Source organism: Oncorhynchus mykiss, chromosome 16 (genome assembly GCF_013265735.2).
Source record: "Oncorhynchus mykiss isolate Arlee chromosome 16, USDA_OmykA_1.1, whole genome shotgun sequence".
Lineage (NCBI taxonomy): Eukaryota > Metazoa > Chordata > Actinopteri > Salmoniformes > Salmonidae > Oncorhynchus > Oncorhynchus mykiss.
The window spans coordinates 22,368,501-22,395,933 of record NC_048580.1 but is presented as its reverse complement, the minus strand read 5'-3'; the positions used below and the strand labels follow the sequence as shown (position 1 = coordinate 22,395,933).

The 27,433-nt window shown below is 43.9% G+C and overlaps 1 protein-coding gene across 4 annotated transcripts in view; it reads right to left on the bottom strand.

Moving 5' to 3' along the window:
• Nucleotides 1-27,047, bottom strand: part of si:ch73-103b11.2 (putative leucine-rich repeat-containing protein DDB_G0290503) — a 106,424-nt gene extending 79,377 nt beyond the window's left edge. For 3 of the 4 annotated variants that reach the window (XM_021565233.2, XM_021565231.2, XM_021565232.2), the window contains exons 1-3: nucleotides 26,017-27,047; nucleotides 17,545-17,622; nucleotides 14,341-14,406 (exon numbers count right to left, since the gene is read on the bottom strand). In XM_021565233.2, coding sequence (XP_021420908.2) covers nucleotides 14,341-14,406; nucleotides 17,545-17,622; nucleotides 26,017-26,136 — 264 coding nt within the window. In that variant the 5' untranslated portion in view covers nucleotides 26,137-27,047. The remainder of the gene's footprint in view (nucleotides 1-14,340; nucleotides 14,407-17,544; nucleotides 17,623-26,016) is intronic. The other variant, XM_021565234.2, reaches the window with a different exon arrangement.
• Nucleotides 27,048-27,433: the final 386 nt, after the last annotated feature.

Below are 27,433 nucleotides of genomic sequence, written 5' to 3'. Positions count from 1 at the left end.
TGAAAATAAACCATGGGGGGAAAAAGCGTCCTCCATTCGCTATTTAAAGTGCATAGATGACACGTACTGTATTTGTTCCTGCTGCCCCGGGTGATACAGGTGCATGATAATGGTCCATTCTAAATTAAAACAAATGTCACACATGTATATTATATGGAAAGACCAGATTAAATCAAGAATAGTCTGATGGGTGACAATATTAGCCTATCGCTTGTGTATGAGGACCAGCATAAGAAAACATGCTTTTTTTTTTTTTGCTACGTTTTCTAAATCATAGTCGCACACCTCATTTAGCCTAGCCCATAGGCCTATACGTTTTAATACGGTTTGTATCACAACTAAAGTGGCCAAATAACTCAAAATTAAAGCACATCAATCCACTTTACAAGGGGTGTAGAGCCTAACTTGCATATATATACGCAGTGCGTTAAGTTCAAGTTTGGGGAAGATCATTTTAACCATAAAAATGCACCTTTATAATAAAAGCCTTATATGCATAATCACATTTCCGGTCACTATTGATAATGGTGTTTTCCCGCTAACGGAACATTCTCGCTTATAGCCTACTGCCGTGTGCGCATTACTGCGCCTATAATGGGAAGAAATAAACTATTAGGCTATCAACATTTTAAGTTAAACATTCTGATCTGTTGCGTCAGCCACATTGCATAAAAAGGTTTTGATGCTAGCACGTGTATTACATTTGGCATCCATCGCATCCCACAACTGTTCGGAATATTTATTTCTTGCACAGAATAGGTCGACTTTTGTCCTATGGGGGAATAGTAGATTGATATAGGCTAGTGCGCTTGCTGTTCGTTAGGCCTACTCAACTTGTTGGCTGACGAAAAGTAAATGTGGGCAGTTCTTCCATTATCTTCAATATGCACCTCGGAATTGGATAAGGACGCACACAGTTAATAATTATTAGTCTCATGCAGCCTTACAATGTACACTGCTCAAAAGAATAAAGGGAACACTTAAACAACACAATGTAACTCCAAGTCAATCACACTTCTGTGAAATCAAACTGTCCAATTAGGAAGCAACACTGATTGACAATAAATTTCACATGCTGTTGTGCAAATGGTATAGACAACAGGTGCAAATTATAGGCAATTAGCAAGACACCCCCAATAAAGGAGTGGTTCTGCAGGTGGGGACCACAGACCACTTCTCAGTTCCTATGCTTCCTGGCTGATGTTTTGGTCACTTTTGAATGCTGGCGGTGCTTTCACTCTAGTGCTAGCATGAGACGGAGTCTACAACCCACACAAGTGGCTCAGTTAGTGCAGCTCATCCAGGATGGCACATCAATGTGAGCTGTGGCAAGAAGGTTTGCTGTGTCTGTCAGCGTAGTGTCCAGAGCATGGAGGCGCTACTAGGAGACAGGCCAGTACATCAGGAGACGTTGCCCTCCTACGGCCTCCTCCACAACCCAGCAGCAGGACCGCTACCTCCGCCTTTGTGCAAGGAGGAGCAGGAGGAGCACTGCCAGAGCCCTGCAAAATGACCTCCAGCAGGCCACAAATGTGCATGTGTCTGCTCAAACGGTCAGAAACAGACTCCGTGAGGGTGGTATGAGGGCCCGACGTCCACAGGTGGAGGTTGTGCTTACAGCCCAACACCGTGCAGGACGTTTGGCATTTGCCAGAGAACACCAAGATTGGTAAATTCGCAACTGGTGCCCTGTGCTCTTCACAGATGAAAGCAGGTTCACACTGAGCACGTGGCAGAGTCTGGAGACGCCGTGGAGAACGTTCTACTGCCTGCAACATACTCCAGCATGACCGGTTTGGCGGTGGGTCAGTCATGGTGTGGGGTGGCATTTCTTTGGGGGGCCTCCATGTGCTCGCCAGAGGTAGCCTGACTGTCATTAGGTACCGCTAGTGCGGTTGGCCCTGGGTTCCTCCTAATGCAAGACCTCATGTGGCTGGAGTGTGTCAGCAGTTCCTGCAAGAGGAAGGCATTGATACTATGGACTGACCCACCCGTTCCCCAGACCTGAATCAAATTGAGCACATCTGGGACATCGTGCCTCGCTCCATCCACCAAAGCCACGTTGCACCACAGACTGTCCAGGAGTTGGCGGATGCTTTAGTCCAGGTCTGGGAGGAGATACAAACATCCGCCACCTCATCAAGAGCATGCCCAGGCATTGTAGGGAGGTCATACAGGCACGTGGAGGCCACACACACTACTGAGCCTCATTTTGACTTGTTTTAAGGACATTACATCAAAGTTGGATCAGCCTGTAGTGTGGTTTTCTACTTTAAATTTGAGTGTGACTCCAAATCCAGACCTCCATGGGTTGATAAATTTGATTTCCATTGATAATTTTTGCGTGATTTTGTTGTCAGCACATTCAACTATGTAAAGAAAAAAGTATTTAAGAATATTTCATTCATTCAGATCTAGGATGTGTTATTTTAGCCGCATGTGCGCACTCCCTCAAATCGTTGAGAAAATATTGGTATTTTATTCAGCTTTTTGCTCAATTGTATTCTTCATTCTATAAAATAATGCCACAGAATGATAAGCAAATCTTGTCTGCTAAATTAACTAGTGTAGCCTACAGCCATTTGGCATAGCCATTTTCTTCATATCATGCTTCTTTAGACCTGTCTAAAATAATGGATTTATTGTGAAGTTGTAGGCTATATTACATGGATTTATTCAACTTTTTAAAATGGCTTGAAGGCTGTGTGTGGAAGCCAGGAGATGCTAAATGTGTTTATGTTAATTAACGGTGAATTACCATGAGACTGACAGCTATTTGCTTGACAATCACCGGCTGACTACATTTTGTGCCCACCACAGCCCTAGGCTCTCCAACCCTGTTCCTGCAGCTACCTAGTGCTTCATTTGGGAAAGCAAGTGAGATCTTTTCAGGAACGTCGATAGTAACATGTTTTCACAACAAAACAAATTTCATTAAACTGTTGACATCCCCTCAATGCGCGCTGGAGACAGGACTGAAAGAGAGAGGGGAGGGGATGGAAACTTGTACTGGTGAGATATTCTTTTTTTGATATAAAGGTAATGAGTCCGCTTATTAATTATGAAAATATAAAACATATCCTATTACAAGGCTATTCAAAATCAAATCCACCATAATGTTAGGCTAAATATGAATTTGTTAATTTAGGCTAGACCAATTATGTGCCAAAGATATCTTAAAATCAGTCTTTTTTATTCACATTTTTTTTACATGTTTTTCTGCCTTGTGTAATATAAAGTATGTATTGTATAGCTGCACAATCATTATTTTAGTTCAGGTTTTGAAGCATCCACAATGATCATGTTTTCGATTCAAACTGTTGAATTTATTTTATTCAAATTGATCAGAGTGAGATGAGTTTTAAAAGCACATACTATTTTGATAAGTGTTTGTGATTTTCAATTTAATTTGCATTGATGTCTGTGGTTAGAGGGACAATAGGGCCCTAAGAACCATGCCATTAGCGACCTGATGATCATTGGCGAGTTGGGTACTACTAATGCCTGTCCAGAGTGCATAAAAGGAGATTACCGTGACTCAACGGTCACTTAGAATTTTACTGCGGTCATGATTCATGACTGTTGGTGTGGCAGTGATATGGTCACTGCAACAGCCCTAGTCATGGTAATCAGTCTGTTAACCTGTCTTACATCGGCTACAGTGTGAAAGGTACGGAACAGCTGGTGCTCTTATGCATGGTTCAGTGTTGCTTACCTCAAAGCAAGCATTTAACTCCTCTGGTAGGCTTATGTAAGTGGGTAGCTCGCAGCTGGTGTTCCCTTTGTAGTCTGTGATAGTTTGCAAGACCTGACACATTCAATGATTGTCAGAGCCAGTTTAGTAGGATTCCATCTTAGTTCTGTATTGACGTTGGCCTCTTTGGGTATAGCAACCCCATCCCCCTCTCCCTGCCTCCCCATTGCCTCCTTCAACTAGGCTGCTGTGGTCAGATGTCATAAATTCCTGAGAGGATCTCCTCATGGACACATAGTAGAGAGAGAGTAAACTTTCATAGAGGACAAAGGAAATCCTTCCACCTCACAGAACTTGAGGTACGAACAAATTTCATGTTCCGGAGAAAGTATAAAAGATCGGTGAAGAATCCAGCTACGAACTGGTCCATTTGATACTGTTTGTATAATATGATTTTGGACTGTTTAATGAAGAAAAATACAATTCCCTTTTGATTTGAACTAAATCAGAGGACCGCCCCTGAGCCCAGTTAGGGTCAGACATCCTGGGACAGCTTTTTCTGCAATTCCCAATAAATCAGCAGACCGAGCTTACCTCAATTACGAGACGGCTAAAGGTTGTAGACCATTGCTGAATCTTTTAACCACACCACGTGGTTAAACTCTTAGACTATCGATACCGACAGAATGAGAACAAGTCTTTGATACTAATTACTAGTCTGCAGCTAGGAATTCGGTATCATTGAACGCGAAGAACGACAACCGCCGAAACATCCATTCTATAACGAATATCACTTTGAACTATCCCCTCTAACAAAGACCGAGAGAGGGAGAGAGACGGACAATTCTACAAAATAAACTTTTCACCAGCGATCAAGACGACACACTGAGCGTAAATATATATATTGATTGCAATTGTTCCCGAATTAGTGAGTGTTAATGTGTAAAGGATTAGCATTTAAATTGTTATAAATTATCACTCTGTAGTGACTTTTAGTCGACCCCCACTTCCCCTTTTGTCTAACAAGCCGCCATGCCGGTTTAGCCCACTAGGGCACATTCTCCTATCATTATTTACCTGGTTTGTTTGTTTGTTTATGCATTTCTGTGAATTACTTAGTAATAAATAAATGATTTAAGACAATTGATGTATGGATTTTTCATAGTGAAGACTGGGTTCGTGCAGATAACCAACAATTCACGATGTTTGGAATGAGACTAACATGAGGTAAAGTAAATAATTCATTAATTGGAAGACTAATTGATCAGATAAAATATCTGAAAAGTTATTTTAGAAAAAGATAACTTTGTAATCTGAATGTTTCCTTGGTGCCCCGACTTCCTAGTTAATTAGTTATGTGATTAATCAGTTGATCGCGTGGTAACTAATTACAGAGAATCTTTGATAAAAACTATCAGTCTTCAGTTAATGATAGTAAAGACACGACAACGCTATGCCTGTTTGATGGCTCGTCGGATGTCGTAGCGGGATTTCTTATGAGCGTCCGGATTAATGTCCCGCTCCTTGAAAGAAGCAGGCCTTTAGCTCAGTGCGGATGTTGCATGTAATCCGTGGCTTCTCGTTATGATATGTACGTCTTGTCACTGTGGGGAAGGGGGGAAAACGTAGCTCTTCTGATGTCCAGAAGCTGTATTCATTCATAGGAAATTATGGCAGAGACATTATGAACAAAGATCAGCGTAAAAAAAAACACAAAATAGTCAAAATTGGTCAGGAGCATGTAAAACGGCTGCTATCCACTTTAGCGCCATCTTACAACTCATACAAAAACACCAGAGGTGCTGAGAGATATACTGCCCCAACCTTGAGTGATTCTGTCCAGTGCCAGACAGCTTGCCTAACTGGAGGTAAAGACTGAGGAATCTTGCAAGAGAATACAATCATGTGAAAACAATGAACCACTTAACAAGACATCTACAACATTGCCTCCATAGGTTCTCTCACATGAAGTAGAAGGAAGAGATCACACACATCCCAACAGTTTGGGCACCACACAGTTTGTTTGGAGGAGGGAGTGACTAACGCTGAGGGTGGGTAACAGGCTGACCACAAAATAAATGTAGAAATCCATGTTATTCAATTATTGCATCCACACTGCTCACGTTTTACCAATGGCTAAAATAGAATTCATTCCTATTTCTGACGCAGATCGCGCTGCAAGTCCTGCCTCTCCCATCTTCTCATTGGTTTATAGAAGCAGGTACCCACGTGCCATCTCCTCATTGGTTATACCCACGTGGGTGATTGAAAGACAAACTGTTTTGCCGGTCGTTGTGGTAATACTATGAAAGTTTAGATGCCAATCACCATATAAGTTCAAAGATGAAAAAGCCTGGAAGGAGAAGAGATGACTAGAAACGAGTCGGTTGACCGTTTTATGTGTGGATTAATTGTCGGAGTAGAGGACCTTGTTATTTTACCTGAAATGCACAACTCAATGTTTATATCCCAGAACAAATTAGCTAGCATCAGCAAGCTAGCTAAATAGGACAAATTAGCTAGCAAGTGCAAGCTAACTAGCTAAATTGCCAGAAATGTTTAATGCTTTTCGACCCGTCCCCAAATTAATGTAATTGGTTCAGAGTTTGTTTTGAAATTTTAACCTGCATGTCGTGATCGCATTTGGTGTAGTGGAACATAATATATTTATGCACGCAGCCAGTCTGGGTTCCATGTAACTATGTTGGGCAAATCTGTAAACTGTGAGGACTGTGTGTGCGGATTTGAGCTTGGCCACTGGGAATGTTGTTTAGACATTGTAATTTGGGAAGTTTTTTTTTAGGAGGTAGGGTGTCAATTTATTTTAGTAACTACTCTCTTCAAAGCGTCTGGTAGAAATAGTCTCTGTATGAGCCACAGCATTAGCATAGCAACCTTCAGCATATTTGCATTGCGTTAGCATAACAATGTCACATTACAAGCTACTCTAAACCTCTGCTGGGGTCATTGAGATATAGATAGGGTGAACAGTAATTTCTCCATTAGTGGCTAAAAGACTGGCGGCAAGAACCTTAGCATTGTTATTTAGCAGACAGCCAGTGTTAGCCTAGCCGACGGACAGTAGGCCTACAGTGCAGTAAGTCTAGAAAGCACGGCTGGACCGAGCTGCTTTGACTAAAGTGATGAAAGTATCCAAACAGTGAACCACTGGGACAGATTAGATCTTTATCTGTGTCATATCCGGGATGTCTGTTGACTAAAGCCAGGCCAGAAAGACTGGAGAGCAGAGGTTTAAACAGATGGAAAAAGAGAGAGACAGGAAGAGGGTAGTGGAGTGACAAATAGTGTGAAAGCACCCACAGGAAGTAGGTCCGTGTGTGTGTGTGTGTGTGTGTGTCAGTATATAGGACTATACTGTAACGGGCACTAGAATTAGCAGCATACGTTATGACTCTCTTCAAGGCTGCTCAACCTTGGTCTCTTTACCCACCCATTTCCCAGTTTCCATCTGCAAACATGGCAGACAGGGCACAATAGGCCTCTTTAGCGCATTGGTTTGCTGAGTAGCCCTTGAATAACTCACTTTTTAAGTTATCAAAATAACTTCTGGATAATGTTCAAAACACACAACCTTTATCACAAGAAAACAGACGGCAAACTTCGTTTTGGTTTTATTTTTGCATATTATGTCACTGATTTGGCTTTCCACTAATGGCGGAGCTTAAACGCAAGGGAGCATTCAAACGAAAAATATGGCATGTTTACAAAACATAATTTGCCATTGTATGAGACAATAGCTTTCTGCCTTGGGATCTGTGGCAGGGCTGTGTGGTTGTTCGGGAGCAAACTGTATGGACCTAGGCGATTAGAAGCCCAGTGAATGGGTATTCCCATGGTTTTGCGGCTTTGTACGTCGGGAACAGTGACCCCACTGTAAGCCGCGGCTGTTTACATTCCAGAAGATCAGTTCCTACTGGAGCCAGGGGAAGGAAGGGCAGGGGTTAAAAAGCACTCTCACGCACCCAATCTTCCCAGTCCAAAACAAGCCTTGACGCGGTCTGTAAACAAACTAGCAGAGAACACCACTTGGGTTTAGACTTACAGTCTTATAGACGGTCTGACTTGTAATGCACTTCCCAACTCCTCTTTATCGGTCGCTTTCCCTCCCGTCTATTTCTAAATCCCTCCTTTCTCTTCCACACACCCACCCACCCCTCCTTCGATCCCTGTGAATTCTCTTTCCAACATCCCTAACTACCCAAATCCCTCTCAAATCTACTCCCATTCCTACACCATCACCACCTCTTTCACTCCATCCCGCGCTCTCTCCTATAAACCCAGTCCCCCTCCCTCCCTACGCCGCCTCTCCCCTCTTTTCCCATGGCTGGCTGCAGTGTTTCGAAAGCCTTCTGGGAGCGAGCAGCTCTAATTGAGGGGGGGGGGGGGGGGGGGGCTTCCAGTTATGTCCCGCCACAGATTGCCTGGAGGCAACAACACTGCAGCACTCCCTGTCCCCTGTATCCACATGACCAGGCAAAAGACAAAAGGCTTTTTGGAGCCAGTTAAAAATAGCTTGCAGTTTAATGTTGGGGAGGGGGGGGCCTTGCACGTTCCAGTGTGTCACAATCTCATCTCACGTGTGGCAAGCAGACAAATCTTTAGCCAAATCTTTGGCCAAGGCAAACTCAGACTGGGGTCTTACACAAAACCTGTAGCGGTGCGTTCAAGCAAACAAGCTGTAACAAGAGGGAAAGAAGGCCAAAAGGCCAGCAATTAAAAAGTAAGTACAGTTCGGTTTGTCCAAGTGAGACTGAACAGCATTTAGTGGTGCCTCTATGGCCTTCGTGTAGAATCAGATCCGCCTCGGATCTGACCAACCCCACAATCCCTTATCCTTCGACAACCACTTTTACATAATTCACACTAGAAGAATTAGATAAGACTACTAGCCTCGGGATGCTAAAGGCAACGCTTTTAAAAGAGCTGCCGTGATAGAACCAGTGAGAACAAGGGAACGGTGATCCAATCACTGATCAAAGTTACTTAGGCTAACACGCCAATATAACAACACGCCCAATAGACAGCATGTCATATTAACTTAAAAAGGCACTGCCAAAGCAGAAACAACGATTGCAAAAAAATCAACATAAATCAATCCTAGCTCTAATTCATGGTTTTCGATACAGCAGCAGAATCTGGCCTACCCTAAACAGGATACAAAAGCTGAAACACAGTCAGGAAACAAGTAACCTAATATGATAACATTCATAGATGTAATTCTACAGCGTCTGGAGAAAAAAAACAAACAGCAGCAGCAAGACAAAACGATATCCCACCCGAGTCGGATTCTCCACCTCATGCCAACGAGTTAGTGGGTGTGTTGAGCATGAATACTAGATTAAAAACATGAGCTGGCGCACAACCAGACAAATGTGTTTGTGTGGAGGTGCTGACTAACGGCGAATAAACTCTAAAAATAAAGAATGTCGCACACTTCATATATAAACTCCCAGCAATTTAATGGCTATTTACCAACGTTTCGGCATCACTGTGCCTTCCTCCGCACCCTGTGCCTACCTCCGCACCCTGAGGAAGGCACAGTGAGGCCGAAACGTTGGTAAATACCCAATAAATTGCTGGGAGTTTATAGGTGGAGTGTGCGACTTTCTTAAGCATGAATACTAACATGAACACCAAACCTATTTTAAGCCACGTCACACAGTGGCTGTTGGAGATTAGGTGTTGAGCTGTGTGTTTGAACCAAGCCAACGAAGTGGTCAATAGGAGGTGTGGCCGGGCCCATTTTAGACCGCGTCGCAGGAGGGTCATTAGAGAGTGGGTGTCGAGCGGTGTGCTGGTGATGTTGTCAAGAGTCTCCCGCTGAGACGAAAAATCTCCACGCCTCACCTGCTTCTGTCCGAGGTGTGATGAGGGATTGTGGAGCGTGTGTCTGTGATACGCGCTTCTCTCACGCAGTCTAAGCATAATACACATCACAACATGTTCCATGCAAAAGTGAAAGCCATATTTGTGGAAATAAGTTCAGCAATGACATTATGTTCCTCTAGAACTGCTTACTCAACTCCTTCAGGTGACCGTGACTCCTGTCTGAGGCCTTGAAACACTTCTGACCCAGCAACACTTGTTCCTGACACACACTCTGCAGTCAAGCACTCTTTGTCCTACACAAGCGCTCACACACACACACGGCTCGCACACCACATTCTTGAGCCGCTTTAGGATTGCAAAAACAGCTAGTTCTTTTAACAAAAGATAACACAAAAAAAAGTCACCTCTGGTAGCCTACAATTCACCCGTGCCATGGTCAAACATCCATTTAACACGCTGTTGAACAAAGAAACAGAAAGGCGTTGCCAAGGCAACGCGACAACTTCAGACAGCCCTTGCAAAACTTGTCAATACCGCATGTTCCACGATTGGTGCTTTCATTCATATGTCAATGGAATTCATATCTTTCAAAATCAGTGACAAGGATGACATCTTTAACATAAAGCTCCAAGTTTACAGATTCATTTTGGAAATGTACTTAGAAAATGTTAGTTGTTTTGGGGCCTATGCTACGACAAACCCAGCACTAAAGCACAAAGCCCATTGTACCATACACTAGGACGGATGCACATGTTTGATATAGGCAGACACGTTCCGCTCATTCTCTCTCTCCCTCCATCTATTTTTTCCCATCTACTGCTACTGGAAAGTAACTCTTCCTACTCTCCATCCACCCACCCACACTTTCTCTCTCTCTGCTATCCTCCTCCCACACACACACTCTCTCTCTGGTATATCTTCCCCCTCTCCTTCCACACACACAGTCTCCCTCTGATAACCTCTCTTCAAAGCCACTCTTGCCCTCCTGGTCTAAAATGGTGGTGGAGTCTCACTGGGTGTTCACTGTTCACCCCTGAAGGAGTGGAGGGTGACCCCAAAAACGCCCAGTGGGAACGTGTGATCTCCTCCTCCCCCCCCCCCCAGGGCAATGCCACATCCTGCGGGTTGGGACCACAGCCCATCTGGGCCTGTTTAGAGCCATGCAGGACACCAGAGCCATAAAAACTAAAGGCCCCGGAAAAAATACACACACACAGGGGCAACCTTCTCATCTCCTAAACCCAACCCTGTGCTCTCTGGTGGGCCTCTGATGTGGCTACAGGCCCTGGGTTTCATGGTTTTGAGGAGACGTCATGCTTTTTGTCGTTCCCATTTCTCAAAAGTCTAAAGGAGTGTGTGTGTGTGTGTGTGTGTGTGTGTGTGTGTGTGTGTGTGTATTTCCTTGTGTTAAAGTGCGTTACTGTACATGTCATTGTCCTATGTTTGGAGTGCGTTTATGCTGTATGATATTATTGCCCATGCCCTTGTGTTGTGGTTAGACGTGTATGCCTAGTGTTGTGTAGTCGTGCGCAGTGCTGCTTGTTTTTCTAACGTAGTGCATGTATGTTGTTAGGAGGCTGGGTGACGAAGGGTATATTTGATATGGAGAGGAAGAGAAGAGGAGGAGTGTGGTCTCAGCAGCCCCACCGAGGCCTTCATCCATTCCTGCCCTCTCATTATGTCCTGGGGATACAGCACTCTCCATCAGGGAGGGAAACACACATGCGAAACACACACCACACACCTTATTCACAGTGCAATAATTCTTAGGGACGGTACACAACTCGCCTCTCCCACATACGAGTACCACGGACGTACCCTCTCATGCATTTTACCAGTAGGCCTATGTTCTTATGAGTCTTCCCAAATACCCTGTGGATAAGCCAAGCACCCCTGAAGGTACACACACCCCAAGATCAGAAGCACTGCTAGGTAGCCTAGTGGTTAGAGCGTTGGGCCCGTAACCGAAAGGTTGCTGATCGAATCCCCAAGGAGCCAAGGTTAAAAAAAAAAATCTGTCGTTCTGCCCCTGAACAACCCACTGTTCCCTGGTAGGCCGTCATTGTAAATAAGAATTTATTCTTAACTTCTTATGGCTGGGGGGCAGTATTGAGTAGCTTTGATGAATAAATTGCCCAAACTAAAAAACGGCCTGCTCCTCAGTCTCAGTTGCTAATATATGCATAGAATTAGTAGTATTGGATAGAAACACTAAAGTTTCCAAAACTGTCAAAATATTGTCTGAGTATAACAGAACTGATATTGCAGGTGAAACCCTGAGGAAAATCAAACCAGGAAGTGGCTTCTATTCTGAAAACTCCATGTTCCATATCGCCTTTACACCATTTAAAGGGATATCAACCAGATTCCTTTTCCTATCGCTTCCTCAAGGTGTCAGTCTTTAGACATAGTTTCAGGCTTTTCTTTTGAAAAATGAGCGAGAAATATAACATCGCGTCATTATATGGCCGGGTGCCAGCAGCGTTTTGTATGCGTAACAGAGTTTGGGATGCCATTGCCTTTCCCTCCCCGACTGAAAAAGACAGTTGCGGTTGATATCTTATCGATTAAATATTTTAAAAACAACCTGAGGCTTGATTATAAAAACGTTTGACATGTTTCTGTGGACATTACGGATACTATTTGGAATTTGTTTGCGTTGTCGTGACTGCTTTTTCCTGTGGATTTCTGAACATAACGTGCCAAACAAACAGGTATTTTGGATATAAAAACCATCTTTATGGAACAAAAGGAACATTTGCTGTGTAACTGGGAGTCTCGTGAGTGAAAACATCCGAAGATCAAAAGGTAAACGATTCATTTGATTCCTTTTCTGATTTTCGTGACCAAGCTACTTGATGCTAGGTGTACATAATGTTTTGTCGAGCGATCATTAAACTTACAAACGCTTGGATTGCTTTCGCTGTAAAGCATATTTTCAAAATCTGACACGACAGGTGGATTAACAAAAGGCTAAGCTGTGTTTTGCTATATTGCACTTGTGATTTCATGACTATAAATATTTGTAGTAATATTATTTGAATGTGGCGCTATGCCATTCAGGGGTTGTTGATGACAATTATCCCGTTAACGGGATGGCAGGCATAAGAAGTTAACTGACTTGCCTAGTTAAATAAAGGTTACAATCAAACAAGAGAGTATAATAAAGGATATTTGAGCAACTCGCGCTCTGTTTCACCAAAGGCCTAGCTTCTGGTGCCAGATACAGGAGTTATTTAGCTCAATTTGCAGCCGCTAATTAAAAATGGCCCAACAATTATTCAAACATGATGTATTCATCATCGCTTGTTCTACACTTCACATATCTATATTTAGAGCACTCCAGCTCTCCACCTCCGTTGCTGACCCATTTTGATCCTCCTTTCAGACGGCAGATGAAAAGATGAAGTGACACTAACCGAGGAGGAAGGGAAAGGGAGGGCGAGTGGGAGACACTCTTTCTTTCACTTTCCTCCTCCTCTCCGCCGTACGTATTCTTTATTTGTCCCCTCGCTCAAATCCAAATCGCTGTCTTTAAGACCGTACGTTACGCTCCTTTGGACTCGCTGTCTCAGAAATATTTCATTTCACTGACTCTCAGGTATGCTTCACCCGGTGAGAGGATGATCAATGTGACATGTCCTGTTCCTTTCCTACACACTGATACATGCGTGCATTAGTATGTACGTAACAGGTCTCCACAGATCAACAGTTCTTTTCTGATGACCCCTTCGAGTTGAGAGATGCGTTTTCCACCCACATACCAATAGCTTCACCGCCAATGTGCACGCACACACACACACACACGAAAAGGCCTCTTCCCACTGCCTCGCTTACATAAGGACACTCAGCATCTCTCACCAACGAACACCGCAGAGAGAATGAGTCAACAGCATTGAGCAAAGTGCTCTTTCCTCCCGATGCGGTTTTCACCTCTCGTTTTTTAAAGAGCCTCTCTTTCCAAGCAGTTGGATAAGAGGAATAGGGGCCAATCAATACACTGCCTGCCCACTCTCTCCACTCCTCATATGAATTGCTAAACTGCTGGCACTAAGAGGGCAGTGTTGAATATGTGTACCTCAACTTTATTTACTTTAGAGAAACAATTACAACTTTGTGGCAACTTCGTCACAACACTGTCACGTGGTAATGTCATCACGACCAACCTTCTTAACAACATGTAACGTTGTCACAAGTTGTCAGAACATCATGTGTTGGTAGGGAAGGTAGTAGGATACAGAGTATCCAACAGTGACACTGATAAACAGAAAGGCGTCAAAGTTGATTAAAAATGGCCGTTTTTATGCCTCAGGTGGGAAGTTGCCATGGTCAGTTGCACAGGTTTGTTTGCACCTTAAAACAAAGCACACCTGTGTACCAGACTTATCTGTGACACCTGGTGTCCCCGCATTCCTTTCATGCTCACTGAGCTAGTTCTCTACGAATTAGCATGTTAGCGTGATGCTATGCTAGCCCCAGAGGGACGGTGTGCTCGGAGCGTTGGCAACCCAGCCCTGTGGCACCGGGCCCACCTCAGGCACACAGGTACGCCTCAGGAGAGTGTCAGAATCCCAACACTCCGGCTTACACATGCCGGAAAACATCAAAAAAGGCATGTGTCCAACTTGACTGACAACACACGCACAACATTTAGACTGTTTTCATGTCTAAACTGGGCGTAAACGTCTCCGGTTGTGAAAAAATTTTTAAAAACGGCCTTCGTGGAGAAGGAACTCGCTAATAAACTACGGAAATCATAAAACATAATTTAGTGCTTAACGGGGAAGTTGACTCACCATCTCGTCCAGGGCGTAACGGAGTAATCCATGTTCGTATAGAATGAAGAACCTCCTCTGCCATTTCTGTAGAGAGAGAGAGAGCGCGAGAGAGAGATGCTAGTTATAGTGACATCTGATAGGGCAACTTACGCTACAATAATATGTATGCTATTATAAGACTTAAACTGTTGATTTGGGTAAAAGCAATGTAGCTCAAATGCTAAGCGCAACGCAGCTTCTGAAAGTGGTGGATATACAGGCACGGTTGGATTTTCAATAAGCACAGAACACATACTGTATGTGTAGGGAGTTAGCCTATGAATCTATGAACCTATAGTGGCTACGTTATAAAGCAGGGATCACTCAGAAGAATCCCCAAGCCCAACAACACCGAAAAGTCCCCAGCATGCCTTGCGTTTTCATAGCTCTTTTTTTCGGGGACATGGCTGCAGATGATTTAGTGAGTCAGTGTGTCCTTGATCCCAAAGCCAGGACTGAGCCAACACTATTACCCCAACACGCAAACACGCGCCGCGCGCACACACAAACGGGTAAAGTTTACCATTCGGTATCCACTGTGTTGGCTTGGCAACATTTGAAAATGACAGACTGTTGTACTACATACTGGACATGTGTGTCACTTAAATACAGAGAGAGAGAGAGAGACAGAGAGAGAGAGAGAGAGAGAGAATGCCTCCAACTCTGTAACAGAGGGGAGGTTGACTTAAGCAAACCACCTAGATATGATCGCTGAGCGATCACTGTTCACCAGGATACATTCCTGGCGCTAACAGGAACCTCCGCTAGCATCTGATGAAAACATGCCACAGCCAAAACAGAAACATCCAGCATACACTCTATGTACTGTAGCTAAACCCTCCAACACCAAAGTGTCCTCCAAGTGTAAATTCTACAACCAGTTTAGTCCATATTTGTTTGAGGAGAAGATTGGATCACCACAAGACAAAAAACAACTAAATCATCCCTTAAACCCAATCTGTTCCATCTCATTCCCTCGTTTTCCCCTTGAAGGCACCAGTGGAGTTCCAGGTATTAGAACGTATGCAAAGAAACCTGAGGGCGAAACCAGCGCTCAGTGACTCTCTTTTTAGTGAATATGATAAATGGTAGGCTGTGTTTTCCACACTTTTATACCCTCTACACTAGCCCTCTATCACCAACCCCTTCTTTCTTAATGCCCAGTTTTGTCCGGGTGTTTAAGTTTCTGGCCTCGGTTTTCTGCCGAGATCCATCAATAAAAGACGGGGAAGTGCTTTGTGAGCTACGGGGCGTCGGGGGCCCCCCGAATAGGGCTGCCGATAGGCGGCCTCAGCGAAGCCTGACTTACAGGAACATCATACTAATTCAGAGGCCATTAAAACTGTAATATAAGGCTCAGAGGGGGACCACTGAATGCAGTGTTTGGCTTTCGCCGGACATAGCGGGACCCATGTCGCCCCAAAAGGTCGACTCAAGCCCTCCCCCCCAAAAAAACACATCTGGAAGATTGTGAAGCCTCTTGGAAGAATGTTCTATGAACAGACTAGTCAAAAGTGGAACTTTTTGGACAACGGGACTGGTGAAAACCAAACACCGCATTCCACAGTAAGAACCGCACGGTGGCGGTAGTGTGATGGTTTGGGGATGCTTTGCTGCCTCAGGACCTGGATGACTTGCCATCATTGAAGGAACCATGAATTCTGCTCTGTATCAGAGAATGTCAGGCACATCCATCTGTGAGCGGAAGCGCAGCTGGGTCATGCAAACAAGACAACGATCCAAAAATCACAAACAATGCTACATCAGAATGGCTCAAAAACAACACATTTAAAAGTTCTGGAATGGCCTAGTCAAAGTGCAGACCTAAACCCGATTGAGATGTTGTGGCAGGTCCTGAAACGATCAGTTCATAGTCGAAAACCCACAAATGTCACCGACATTAAACCAGTTCTGCATGGATGAGCAGGCCAAAATTCCTCCACCGGAACGCGAGACTGATCAACAACTACAGGAAGTGTTTGGTTGCAGTCATTGCAGTTAAAAAGGTGGCACAACCAGTTATTGAGTGTGTGGTGGCAATTACTTTTTCCACACAGGTACATAACTTTGTTTATTAAATACATTTAAAAAAAAGTTGCAATATTATGTTTTGGTTGAAGAGCTGACAACATTCAGTGTCCATACTATGCAAAAATAGAGAAAACGGCACTGTAATAGCGATCCCCCCCCCCCCATCCCTACCCAATACGGGACCGACCATACCTACAGTTGAGTCCTCTGCCAACTTCAAATCTAACAGGGATCCATACATCCATCGTCAACCTTTCATATGTGTGTTTATTTACACTCCTGAAGAAGAAAAAAGTGCCTGTGAATGATATCACGAGGTGGGAACTGTTGACAGGGCTGAGGCCGATGGCTCCAGAGATGCTCCCCCTCCATATGGAAGCCATCAGGGGCTGTGAGAACCGGGACTTTTCCCACTCCCCCTCAATCTTCCTCTTTTAGGATGCTCCAACATCATATCGGAGCGAACACGGAAAGTAAGTCTTACAAACTACCCCAGGGCACCGGCAGCAGAGAGACGGAGTCAATATTATGCTCATTAGCCCCTGAGAAAGAGCTGGTCGGGGGGGGGGGGGGATCTTTTTTTAGAAGGCGCACCATGCCACCCACAGGGAGCCGCCCACTCACTGTGTTCTTACTCGCACAGCCAAGTCAAAAGGGTTGCAAATTGTGACTAAACGGTCACACTCTGGCTCCAAACCTCAGTCGAGCGTAGCCTTAAAGAGGTAACTTGATCAGAGCTCATACAAGACTCGCAGGCGAGTCAAAACATCCTGATTCAAGACTACTGCAGTTATTTTTCCATCTGCTAAGCTAACAATTGTTAACTTTCTGCAAACCGCAACCCAAGTTTTATTCATTTCTGTTTGTTTGTGGCAGAACAGAGACAAGACTACAGAGACCGACGTCGCAAGAATAGCTTGCTGGGAACTCAGAACTTTAGAGGCGACATAAAAATCAATCGCTGTAGGCCTGTGCTTTGATAAAGTGTGACCTTTCTTCTTCTGCATAGCCGTACCAAATGATTGAGTGACCCGGAATCTAGAAGGACTTCTACAATACATTTTGACATCTCAATTGAATGCACTTGACAACAAGTTTACAACGTGGTTAGAATATATTTGTCAAAAACCAACCAGAGGTTAACTAACTTACCCGAGATCTGTGCAAGGGATTGCCAAAATTGGTTCCTTCTGGAGCCAGGAGCAACCATCCTCCATATATAGGTTTTGCCTAATGGGGAAGAAAAAAAAATGAAGATAGATTAAAGAAAGCGTTAACAAAATAATTAATTGGCGAAATAATGATTTAATAAGACTCACCAAGCATATGCTCTTATCTAGGGACTCTTGCGTAACCTCCAGTAAGAGTAATGTCAGACCGCATAGCATTGAAATAGCCTTGCGTTATAGCTGTTTATTACCAATGTACACTACACGACCAAGAGTATGTGGACACCTGCTCGTCAAACATCTCATTCCAAAATCATAGGCATTAATATGGAGTTGGTGCCCTCTTTGCTGCCATTACAGGCTCCACTCTTCTGCGAAGGCTTTCCACTAGATGTTGGAACATTGCTGCGGGGACTTGCTTCCATTCAGCCGCAAGAGCATTAGTGAGGTCGGGCACTGATGTTGGTCCTTTAGGCCTTGCTCATAGTCAGCGTTCCAAATCCTCCCAAAAGTGTTCGCTTGGGTTGAGGTCAGGGCTCTGTGCAGGCCAGTCAAGATCTCCCACACCGATCAACAAAACATTTCTGTATGGATCTCGCTTTGTGCACAGGGTCATTGTTATGCTGAAATAGGAAAGGGCCTTCCCCAAACAGTTGCCAAAAAATTGGAAGCACAGAATTATCTAGAATGTCATTGTATGCTGTAGTGTTTTTCCATTCACTGGAACTAAGGGGCCTAGCACAAACCATGAAAAACAGCAACAGACCATTATTCCTCCTGCACCAAACTTTACAGTTGGCACTATTGGGGCAGGTAGTGTTCCCCTGGCATCCGTTAAACCCAGATTCGTTCATCGGACTGCCAGACGGTGAAGCGTGATTCATCACTCCAGAGAACGCGTTTCCACTGCACCAGAGTCCAAAGGCGGCGAGCTTTACACCACTCCAATCAATGCTCGGCTGCTCGGCCATGGAAGCCCATTTCATGAAGCTCCCGATGAACAGTTATTGTGCTGACGTTGTTACCAGAGGCAGTTTGGAACTCGGTGGGGAGTGCTGCAACCCGAGGGCAAACTATTTTTAAGTGCTACGCGCTTCAGCACTCAGCGGTCCCGTTACCACTTCGCGGCTGAGCCATGTTGCTCCTAGATATTTTCACTTCTCAATAACACCACTTACAGTTGACCAGGGCAGCTCTGTCAGAGCAGACATTTTTTTTAAACTGACTTGTTGGAAAGGTGGCATCCCATGACGGTGCCACGTTGAAAGTCACTGAGCTCTTCAAGTAAGGCCATTCTACTGACAATGTTTGTCTATGGAGATTGCATGGCCAGATGCTCGATTTTATACGCCTGTCAGCAACACATGTGGCTAAACTAGCCGAACACACTAATTTGAAGGGGTGTCCACATACTTTTGTGTATATACACACACACACACAACACATTAGGGCTGGCGTAATTACTGGATGAACACCACCATAAAATAATAACGCTAAAATATATACATTTTGGTGGAACAAAACAGCTGACTGAAGACGGGACGGCCGGGCATTCGTGCGGTTGACTGCTGCTCCTTGCTGAAACAAGCAAGACGTTGTAGCAAATGAGAGTCTTCGGTTGCTTAGCCAACACCCCCATTCCCTGCAGCAGCACATGCAGTAAGGAGCAGAGGAGGGGAGAAAATGTGTATCTTTTTTGCTATTCGAAAGGTTATTATGGTGACCGGAATCACTTGGCTGACCAATAACCATCATCCAAAATTCCATGACCATCACAGCCAATGAGAGAGATATATATATATATATATATATATATATATATATATATATCACACACGCACTAAATGACTGACAGGGGGTTTTGAAGCACCTCCATCTTGGCACCTTTGTAAAAAAAAAAAAAAAAAAAAAAATGGACAAATTCTACACATTTTGTAATGACCTGTGCCATCATAATATGATACGAGTGAGAATGACTAACAAAATCAAATGTGGGCCCCCTGGAGGTCAGGGGCCTGGTTGGTATTTGGCCATGATTACGAGCCATGGATGATTACTCAAGTATGTCCCAGAATAATCTGACAACACGCTGGCTGTCTGTTTCAATAGATTGTGTACAAGTTGCACGCTTTGGCTGGCTGTTTGGACCAGCTGTGTGAGCGGTGTTCAGGCTGCACACACTAACCGGCTGCATTCCAGAGCACCAGTACTGCCTTTTTTCTGATTTTTTTTTAAAGGGGGAAATAGCCTCCAACACGTGATTTTCCCTGTGATCCCCCTAAGTGGGCGGGCAAGAAAGTGAGGAGCGAAGCAGAGAAGGAAGGGAGAAGAAGTGTGACAAAAAACTGTTCTCTTCACACACAAAAAAACAAAAAAAAAGACTCAGGACTCTCATTCACTGCGTTATATTTTTAAAATGCAGTTAACTCGTACACAGGCAGCAGTTAGCCTAGTGAAATCAGATTTTGGCTATGTACGCAACAACACTACTAAAGCCTGTTGAGCTCCAACTTGATCTGAAGGGATTGGATTGGTCTCGCTGTGTATATAGCCATTGCTGGAGTTTTGTTGAGCATGTTTAAAAAGGATTTATGCTTACCTACTCCCATTAAACCTAAACAATCAAATTGGCTTATGGAAAGTGCTCAGTTATAACTCCATAAATCCATCATGTCGCTATGGGAAAGTATAAAAAAGGGGACAATGTTGAGTGTGACAATGAGAGAGCTAAATGTCCCACTTTAATATACTCTGATCAAGGTCAAACGTTCCCCCCCGCTAAATGTTATTTCTAATCCAATGTAAAGCTCCTTTATCTTTGATTACAATGTTGGATGTTTCTCTGCTTGGCGCGATGAAAGGCAAGATAATGTCAAAACAGTGATAGCTACAGGTAACTGCCAACTTAAAGGAAACAGCAACATAAACTCTCTTAACATGGGGTTGGACCACCATGAGCCAGAACAGCTTCAATGCACCTTAGAATAGATTCTACACGTGTATGGACCTCTATTGGAGGGATACAACAACATTCTCCCATGAGAAATTCCATCATTTGGTGTTTTGTTGATGGTGGTATAAAACAATGTCGCAGGCGCCGCTCTATTCTCCCATACGTGCTCAATTGGGTTGAGATCTGGTGACTGAGATGCATGGCCATGGCATATGGTTTATAGTTTTCAATCTTCATGGTCAATCTGTGTAAAAAAAAAACATTGAAGAGAATCATGGCGCCAATAATTGCTTCTAATACACCAGATGTATGTCCTTGAACAGATTATACAAATAAAAAAAATAAGGACAGAAGAAGCTCATTGTTCAACACCATAGCGCCCACAAAGCTCATCACAGAGCTAAGGACCCTGGGACTAAACACCTCCCTCTGCAACTGGATCCTGGACTTCCTGTTAACAACCCCCCCCCCCCCAGTGGTAAGGGCAGGCAACTACATCCGCCACGCTGATCCTCAACACCGGGGCTCTTCAGAGGTGTGTGCTCAGTCCCCTTCTGTACTCCCTGTTCACCCACGACTGCGTGGCCAAGCACGACTCCAACTCCATCATTAAGTTTGCTGACGACACAGCAGTGGTAGGCCTGATCACTGAAAAGACAGCCTATAGGGAGGAGGTCAGAGACCTGGCAGTGTGGTGCCAGGACAACAACCTGTCCCTCAATGTGAGCAAGACAAAGGAGATGATCGTGGACTACAGGAAAAGGAGGGCCGAACAGGCCCCCATTAACATCGACGTGGCTGTAGTGGTGCAGTTCGAGAGTTAAGTTCCTTGGTGTCCACATCACCAACAAACTATCATGGTCCAAGCACACCAAGACAGTCGTGAAGAGGGCAAAACACCGTTTCCCACTCAGGAGACTGAAAAGTTTTGGCATTGGTCCCCAGATCCTCAAAATGTTTTACAGCTTGCATATCGAGAGCATCCTGAACGGTTGCATCACCACCTGGTATGGCAACTTCTCGGCATCCGACCGGAAGGCGCTACAGAGGGTAGTGTGTACGGCCTAAAACATCACTGAGGACAAGTTTCCTGCCATCCAGGACCTTTATGCTAGGCAGTGTCAGAGGAAGGCCCAAAAAATTGCCAAAGACTCCAGTCACACAAGTCATAGACTGTTCTCTCTGCTACCGCACAGCAAGTACTACCGGAGCGCCAAGTCTAGGTCAAAATGGCTCCTTAACAGCTTCTACCCCCAAACTATAAGACAGCTGAACAAATAATTGAATGGTCACGCGTACTTTCTACATTATCACAAAAAAGGGGTACAAATAATAGTGTGTGTCAAGAAGCAGTGCAACGTGGCAGGGTTGTGTTCCAGAGGACGCATGGCTCTCGACCGTCGCCTCTCCCGAGTCCATAGAGGAGTTGCAGCGATGGGACAAGACTGTAACTACCAATTGGATATCACGAAAAGGTGTTACATTTTTTTTTTTTATGAATGGTGTCACGTCCATTTATATACACAGTCATCGGTGTGGAAGTGCCAGCTTTCAATATACTTCGCATCCCTCACTTACTCAAGTGTTTCCATTATTTTGGCAGTTACCTGTATAGTACACGTCAAGCATACAAAAAGGAACTTATGAGTCTCTTTACACTAACAACATCTGAGTTCAGATAGCCACTTAAGTGTGTGGTCTATATGCTTAAAATATTGATAAGTCACCATCTTAGGGCTGAGCAGGGAATCCATTGTAGCATTTCTGGGATAATGGCTGTTCATTCCGATTAAGCCGATATCTGACTATATTACAGATGGAAGAAGACAATGTAGATATGTTATAGAATGTTACCCCCCTACCCCTAGAAAATGAGAAGAGGTAAAAAAAAACAAGAGAAAAAGAGAGCAGTGCTTTAGAGAGAGAAAAAGAGCAATCTCTCTTCACATGACCAGACAGGGGGCATATGCTGAATTCCCCTGAGAAGGGACGAGCAAGACGGATTTAGGTCAGCTTTTACCATTCAATGGTTAAACAGTCATTTGTGTGGTGCGTTCATCTCACAACCCCCCCCATCATAATGACTATGTAATACCGCACTGAGAGAATGTGGGCTAGATGGGATGAGTGGGAGGGAGGGTCAAATACTAAAGGAATGACCAAAGCGCTTGCTGAAAATATGTTTGGAATGAGATTTACGGAGAAAAACTCTCGTATGTAATGTGTGCTGAGCCTTTGGTGTTGATGATAATGAGACGCCTGGCTAACGAGACTAGAGTTTGCAAGTTAGTAGCACAATGAGGTCTTTTGATAGCCTTTTGGGTCAGGAATTCCACTAGGTAAGAGTCTGCCACAGAGCTATTTTCATCCGTGCAAGGAGGACAGTCGGTTGTGAATATCATGGAATAGATGTAATGTTGTGTCTAGCTAAAGGTGTCAGTCTCTAGTGTCAATGTCGTGGAATAGATGTGGCGCTGTGTACAGTTGAAGGTGTATGTCCAGTCAAGAGACAAACTACTCCTAAAGTCAAGCAGGCCCAGACAGAGTGAATGAGTGTGTGTGTGTGTGTGTGTGTCCGTGGATGCAACGTGTGTGAGTCAATCACATATTTAGTCATAATATGACGTGTTTCAGTGTTGAGTCAGGACCACCTGCTTCCAAGAGCTTTCCAAATGCCATGGATGTACATGCTGTAAGGCTAATATCTAGATTTGACCTAACAACCTCTCACATGTCTAGAACGAATGGTGTACAGCATTGAGAAAATCAGCACTGTCACTGCGTAGCTATTCCTGTAGTCTTCTGATCAAAATTATATGGCTTTTTGGGTGTCTCCCCTGTTAAAGAGCAGGCACTTCTCACCAATATAACAACTTAATTCTATACCAAGGCCATTCTTAGCCAGCTCTCTTATGTCAAGGTGATGGCAACAATGTAAAATGTGCAAGGTAAGCAATGATTCTATTCTCACCATAGGAAAAGTACTAAGTTGGGGTTTCTGAATCTGCATTGCTTGCTGATTGGGGTTTTAGGCTTGGTTTCTGTATAGCACTTTGTGACATCTGCTGATGTAAAAAGGGCATTATAAATGCATTTGATTTGATTCAATATACTTTTCATTCAACCACGATGTGTTTGACAAGCCTTACAAAATGTATCCTGCATGCATGCATGCATGCATCTCCTCGTTGACTTCTTTTAAAACGGTCAGTGCCATTTCATGCATTGGGCTCTTTCATGTCAGGGAGTTAATTCGTGCACAGATTAGTTTAAGGATGATAGCCTATACCCTGGGGCTAACAACTAATTACATCCAATTAAACTAAACCTTTGTACTATGCCTATTTGACAGATGGCTAACTCACAGGAAACTCTACTGCACAATGTACACTTTCTGTATTGGGAAACTGGAACTTTGCTGAAATTTCCAATTGCCAATCAAAATCATAAACACCTTATTTACGTAAGTATTCAGACCCTTTGGTCTGAGACTCGAAATTGAGCTCAAGTGCATCTGGTTTCCATTGATCATCCTTGAGATTTTTCTACAACATGATTGGAGTCCACCTGAGGTAAATTCAATTGATTAGACATGATTTGGAAAGGCACACACTTGTCAATATATAGGGTCCCACAGTACACAGTGCATGTCAGAGCAAAAACCAAGCCATGAGGTCGAAGGAATTGTCCATAGAACTCTTCGAGATAGGATTGAGTTGAGGCATAGATCTGGGGATGGGTACCAAAAAAAATTCTGCAGCATTGAAGGTCCACAAGAACACAGCGGCCTCCATCATTTTGAAATGGAAGATGTTTGAAAGCACCAAGACTCTTCCTAGAGTTGGCCGCCCAGCCAAACTGAGCAATCGGAGAAGGGCCTTGGTCAGGGAGGTGACCAAGAACCTGATGGTCACTGACAGCGCTCTAGAGTTCCACTGTACAGATGGGAGAACATTCCAGAAGGACCACCATATCTGCAGCACTCCACCAATCAGGCCTTTATAGTAGTGGCCAGTTGGAAGCCATTCCTCAGTAAAAGGCACATGACAGCCTGCTTGGAGTTTGCCAAAAGGCACCTAAAGACTCTCATACCATGAGAAACAAGATTCTCTGGTCTGATGAAACCAAAATTTTACTCTTTGGCCCGAATGCCAAGCGTCACATGGAGGAAACCTGGCACCATCTCAACAGTGAAGCATGGTGGCAGCAACATGCTGTGGGGATGTTTTTCAGTGGCAGGGACTGTGAGATTAGTCAGGATCAAGGCAAAGATGAATGGAGCAAAGTACAGAGACATCCTTGATGAAAACCTGCCCCAGAGCGCTCAGGCCCTCAGACTGGGGCATAAGTTCACCTTCCAACAGGACAACAACCCTAAGAACACGGCCAAGACAACGCAGGAGTGGCTTCAGGACAAGTTTCTGAATGTGGCCCAGCCAGAGCCCGGACTTGAACCTAATCAAACATCTCTGGAGACCTGAAAATAGCTGTGCAGCAACGCTCCCCATGCAACCTGACAGAGCTTGAGAAGAATGTGACAAACTCCCTAAAAACAGGTGTGCCAAGCTTGTAGCGTCATACCAAAGAAGACTCGAGGCTGTAATCGCTGCCAAAGGTGCTTCAACAAAGTACTGAGTAATAGGTCTGAATACTTATGTAAATGTGATTTCAGTTTATTACATTTGCAAAACTTTCTAAACCTCATTATGTGGTATTGTGTTTAGATTGAGGGGGGAAACAATTTCAATCAATTTTAGAATAAGGATGTAACAAAATGTGGAAAAGGTCAATCAGTCAATTCTTTACGAAGACACCGTATGTTACGAATTCAAGCTAGGCTAGAGTTTAGGGGGTAGGGTTAAGTTTAGGAGTTAGCTAACCCTAACCTCAACCCTTTAACCGAACGTGCTAAGTAGTTGCAAAGTAGCAAAAAAGTTTAGTTAAAGTTGCTAAAATGTTGTCAGTGATGAGGTTCGAACTTGCAACCCTACTTTCGTTTATTCCTTAAGAAATCATACCAAAAGTAACATATCATACAAATGTGTCCCGGATTTACATTTACTGTGGTTAGTCTAGTCTGAGATCAGGCTGTAATATTCAATAATATTTCAAGTACTTTCAAAATTCCTAAGTCAAATATATTCCCTTATAAAATTATACTAAAGGTAAATTAAGGCTGAATAAAACTTTTTTTTTGCTAGTATTAAAATAGTTTTCCTGCTGGACAAGGATCGTCCCGACTTTAAAGAATCCCTGAGCCAACTTCCTGTGATTCTACAGATTTTGCCATGAGAGAGAAAATGTTGCAGCTTTAAAGCCAATTTCCTGTCTGTCTAAATTGTTTGTTCATGGCTTATGACGTGTTCATATGCTATCTGGGGGGCTGGGGCCCGACCTCCGTGAGTACCCCCAACGCTTGTGGCCCCCCACGCCTAGCGGGAGCTGCGCTACGCCAATGAGCATGACCCCATGACTGTGAAACATATGGCAACACTTGCTTACCTGATTTAAATCTTCGTCGCTCAATAAATGAGATTCTCTTGGTTTAAAGCAATTCTGGCATTTACTTTTGTTGAAAATGTTGGCTTGGAATTTCCGACATGGATTGTCTTTCGAGGACATGGTTGAAATACCCAGCTGAGCTTAAATGGGTGCCAATTGAACCCGTAAAAAGACTACACAAACAAAAACCTGAAAACTGCGCAATTCTTCCTGTGTAGCCTACTATCCCGGGTGGGTTGCAGTCAATAGCGTTGGAGCTCTAGACGCTGGTCCAAGGTGTGTGCGGCAATGACATAAAGTCATTCCAAATTCCACAACACGATATGAGAGTTCATTCAAAATTCTGAAAACTACTTCATGAAAAAACTGTCTGAATGTCTTAGTAGCCTAGATAGATCAAGTAGCTAGTCCAGCACATAATGGAAGGTGCTTTGAAACCACAGCGACGTCCACCTTTTACTTTGATACCTACAAGCTCATTATAATCGACTAATGCTTACTAAACGGGATAAAGGAGTAGGTCATATCAATGATCTTATCATCTTGTTGCTCGCGAGGTACCTCCCACAGCGCAGCTGCTGTCGTGATAACTTTTTTTGCTCACATTTGAACAGGCCAATTTATAAATTGACGCAGAATATGGGGATCCAGGCTTTTGTACTCCGCACTCTCGTCTTGGTAAATACTTTACTACAAGGTGTACAACACTACACAGGTGACATTTCGCCGGTCCTCTAGCTCACTGAAATGGTCCTGTGAGCCTCCATGAACACCACAACAGGAGTTGCAGTTTTTCCTCTATCTCTCAAATAAGTAGCCAACGGAATGCATTGCAGCTATATCCAGGTGACTAACGCTTGTTGTTCCCCTCAAATTGATTCTCCATGATCAAAATGATCCAACTTTCGTCAGGAATTGTAGTTTGTAGCCATGTCCAACGCATTTTGGTCTGTGGTCGTGGTAGCAACATAGGAACGTAGCTTGCGCTGAAAACTGTAAACGCACTCTCTAGCAAAGTCACGGGGAGCCAGTCAGCGGAGAGAAGAGGAGGTGCTGAAAACGAATGAGCTGTTGACTGTCAGCAAAACGTACCAATGAGAAAAAGAAACACGCCCACTACTAAGACTTCAATTGATGTGTGTCCAATAGAAAATATTAGAAACACTTGCCAATTTTATGGAACAACACGGATCAAGTTAGGTGGGCTCTCAAGGTCTTTGGCTTCAGTTGGAGTATTCCAAGTTTGTAGTATTGTAAGTGTTTTTTAACAGTGTTCTGTAGCAGGGAATTGTCAATTGGATATTACACATTACCCTACATTTTCTGAGTTGGGAATGAAATGAAAGCAGGCTCTGTATTCCACTTTGAATCAATTAAGACTGAATTTACCTGGCATGTGCAATCATGTAGCTATGTA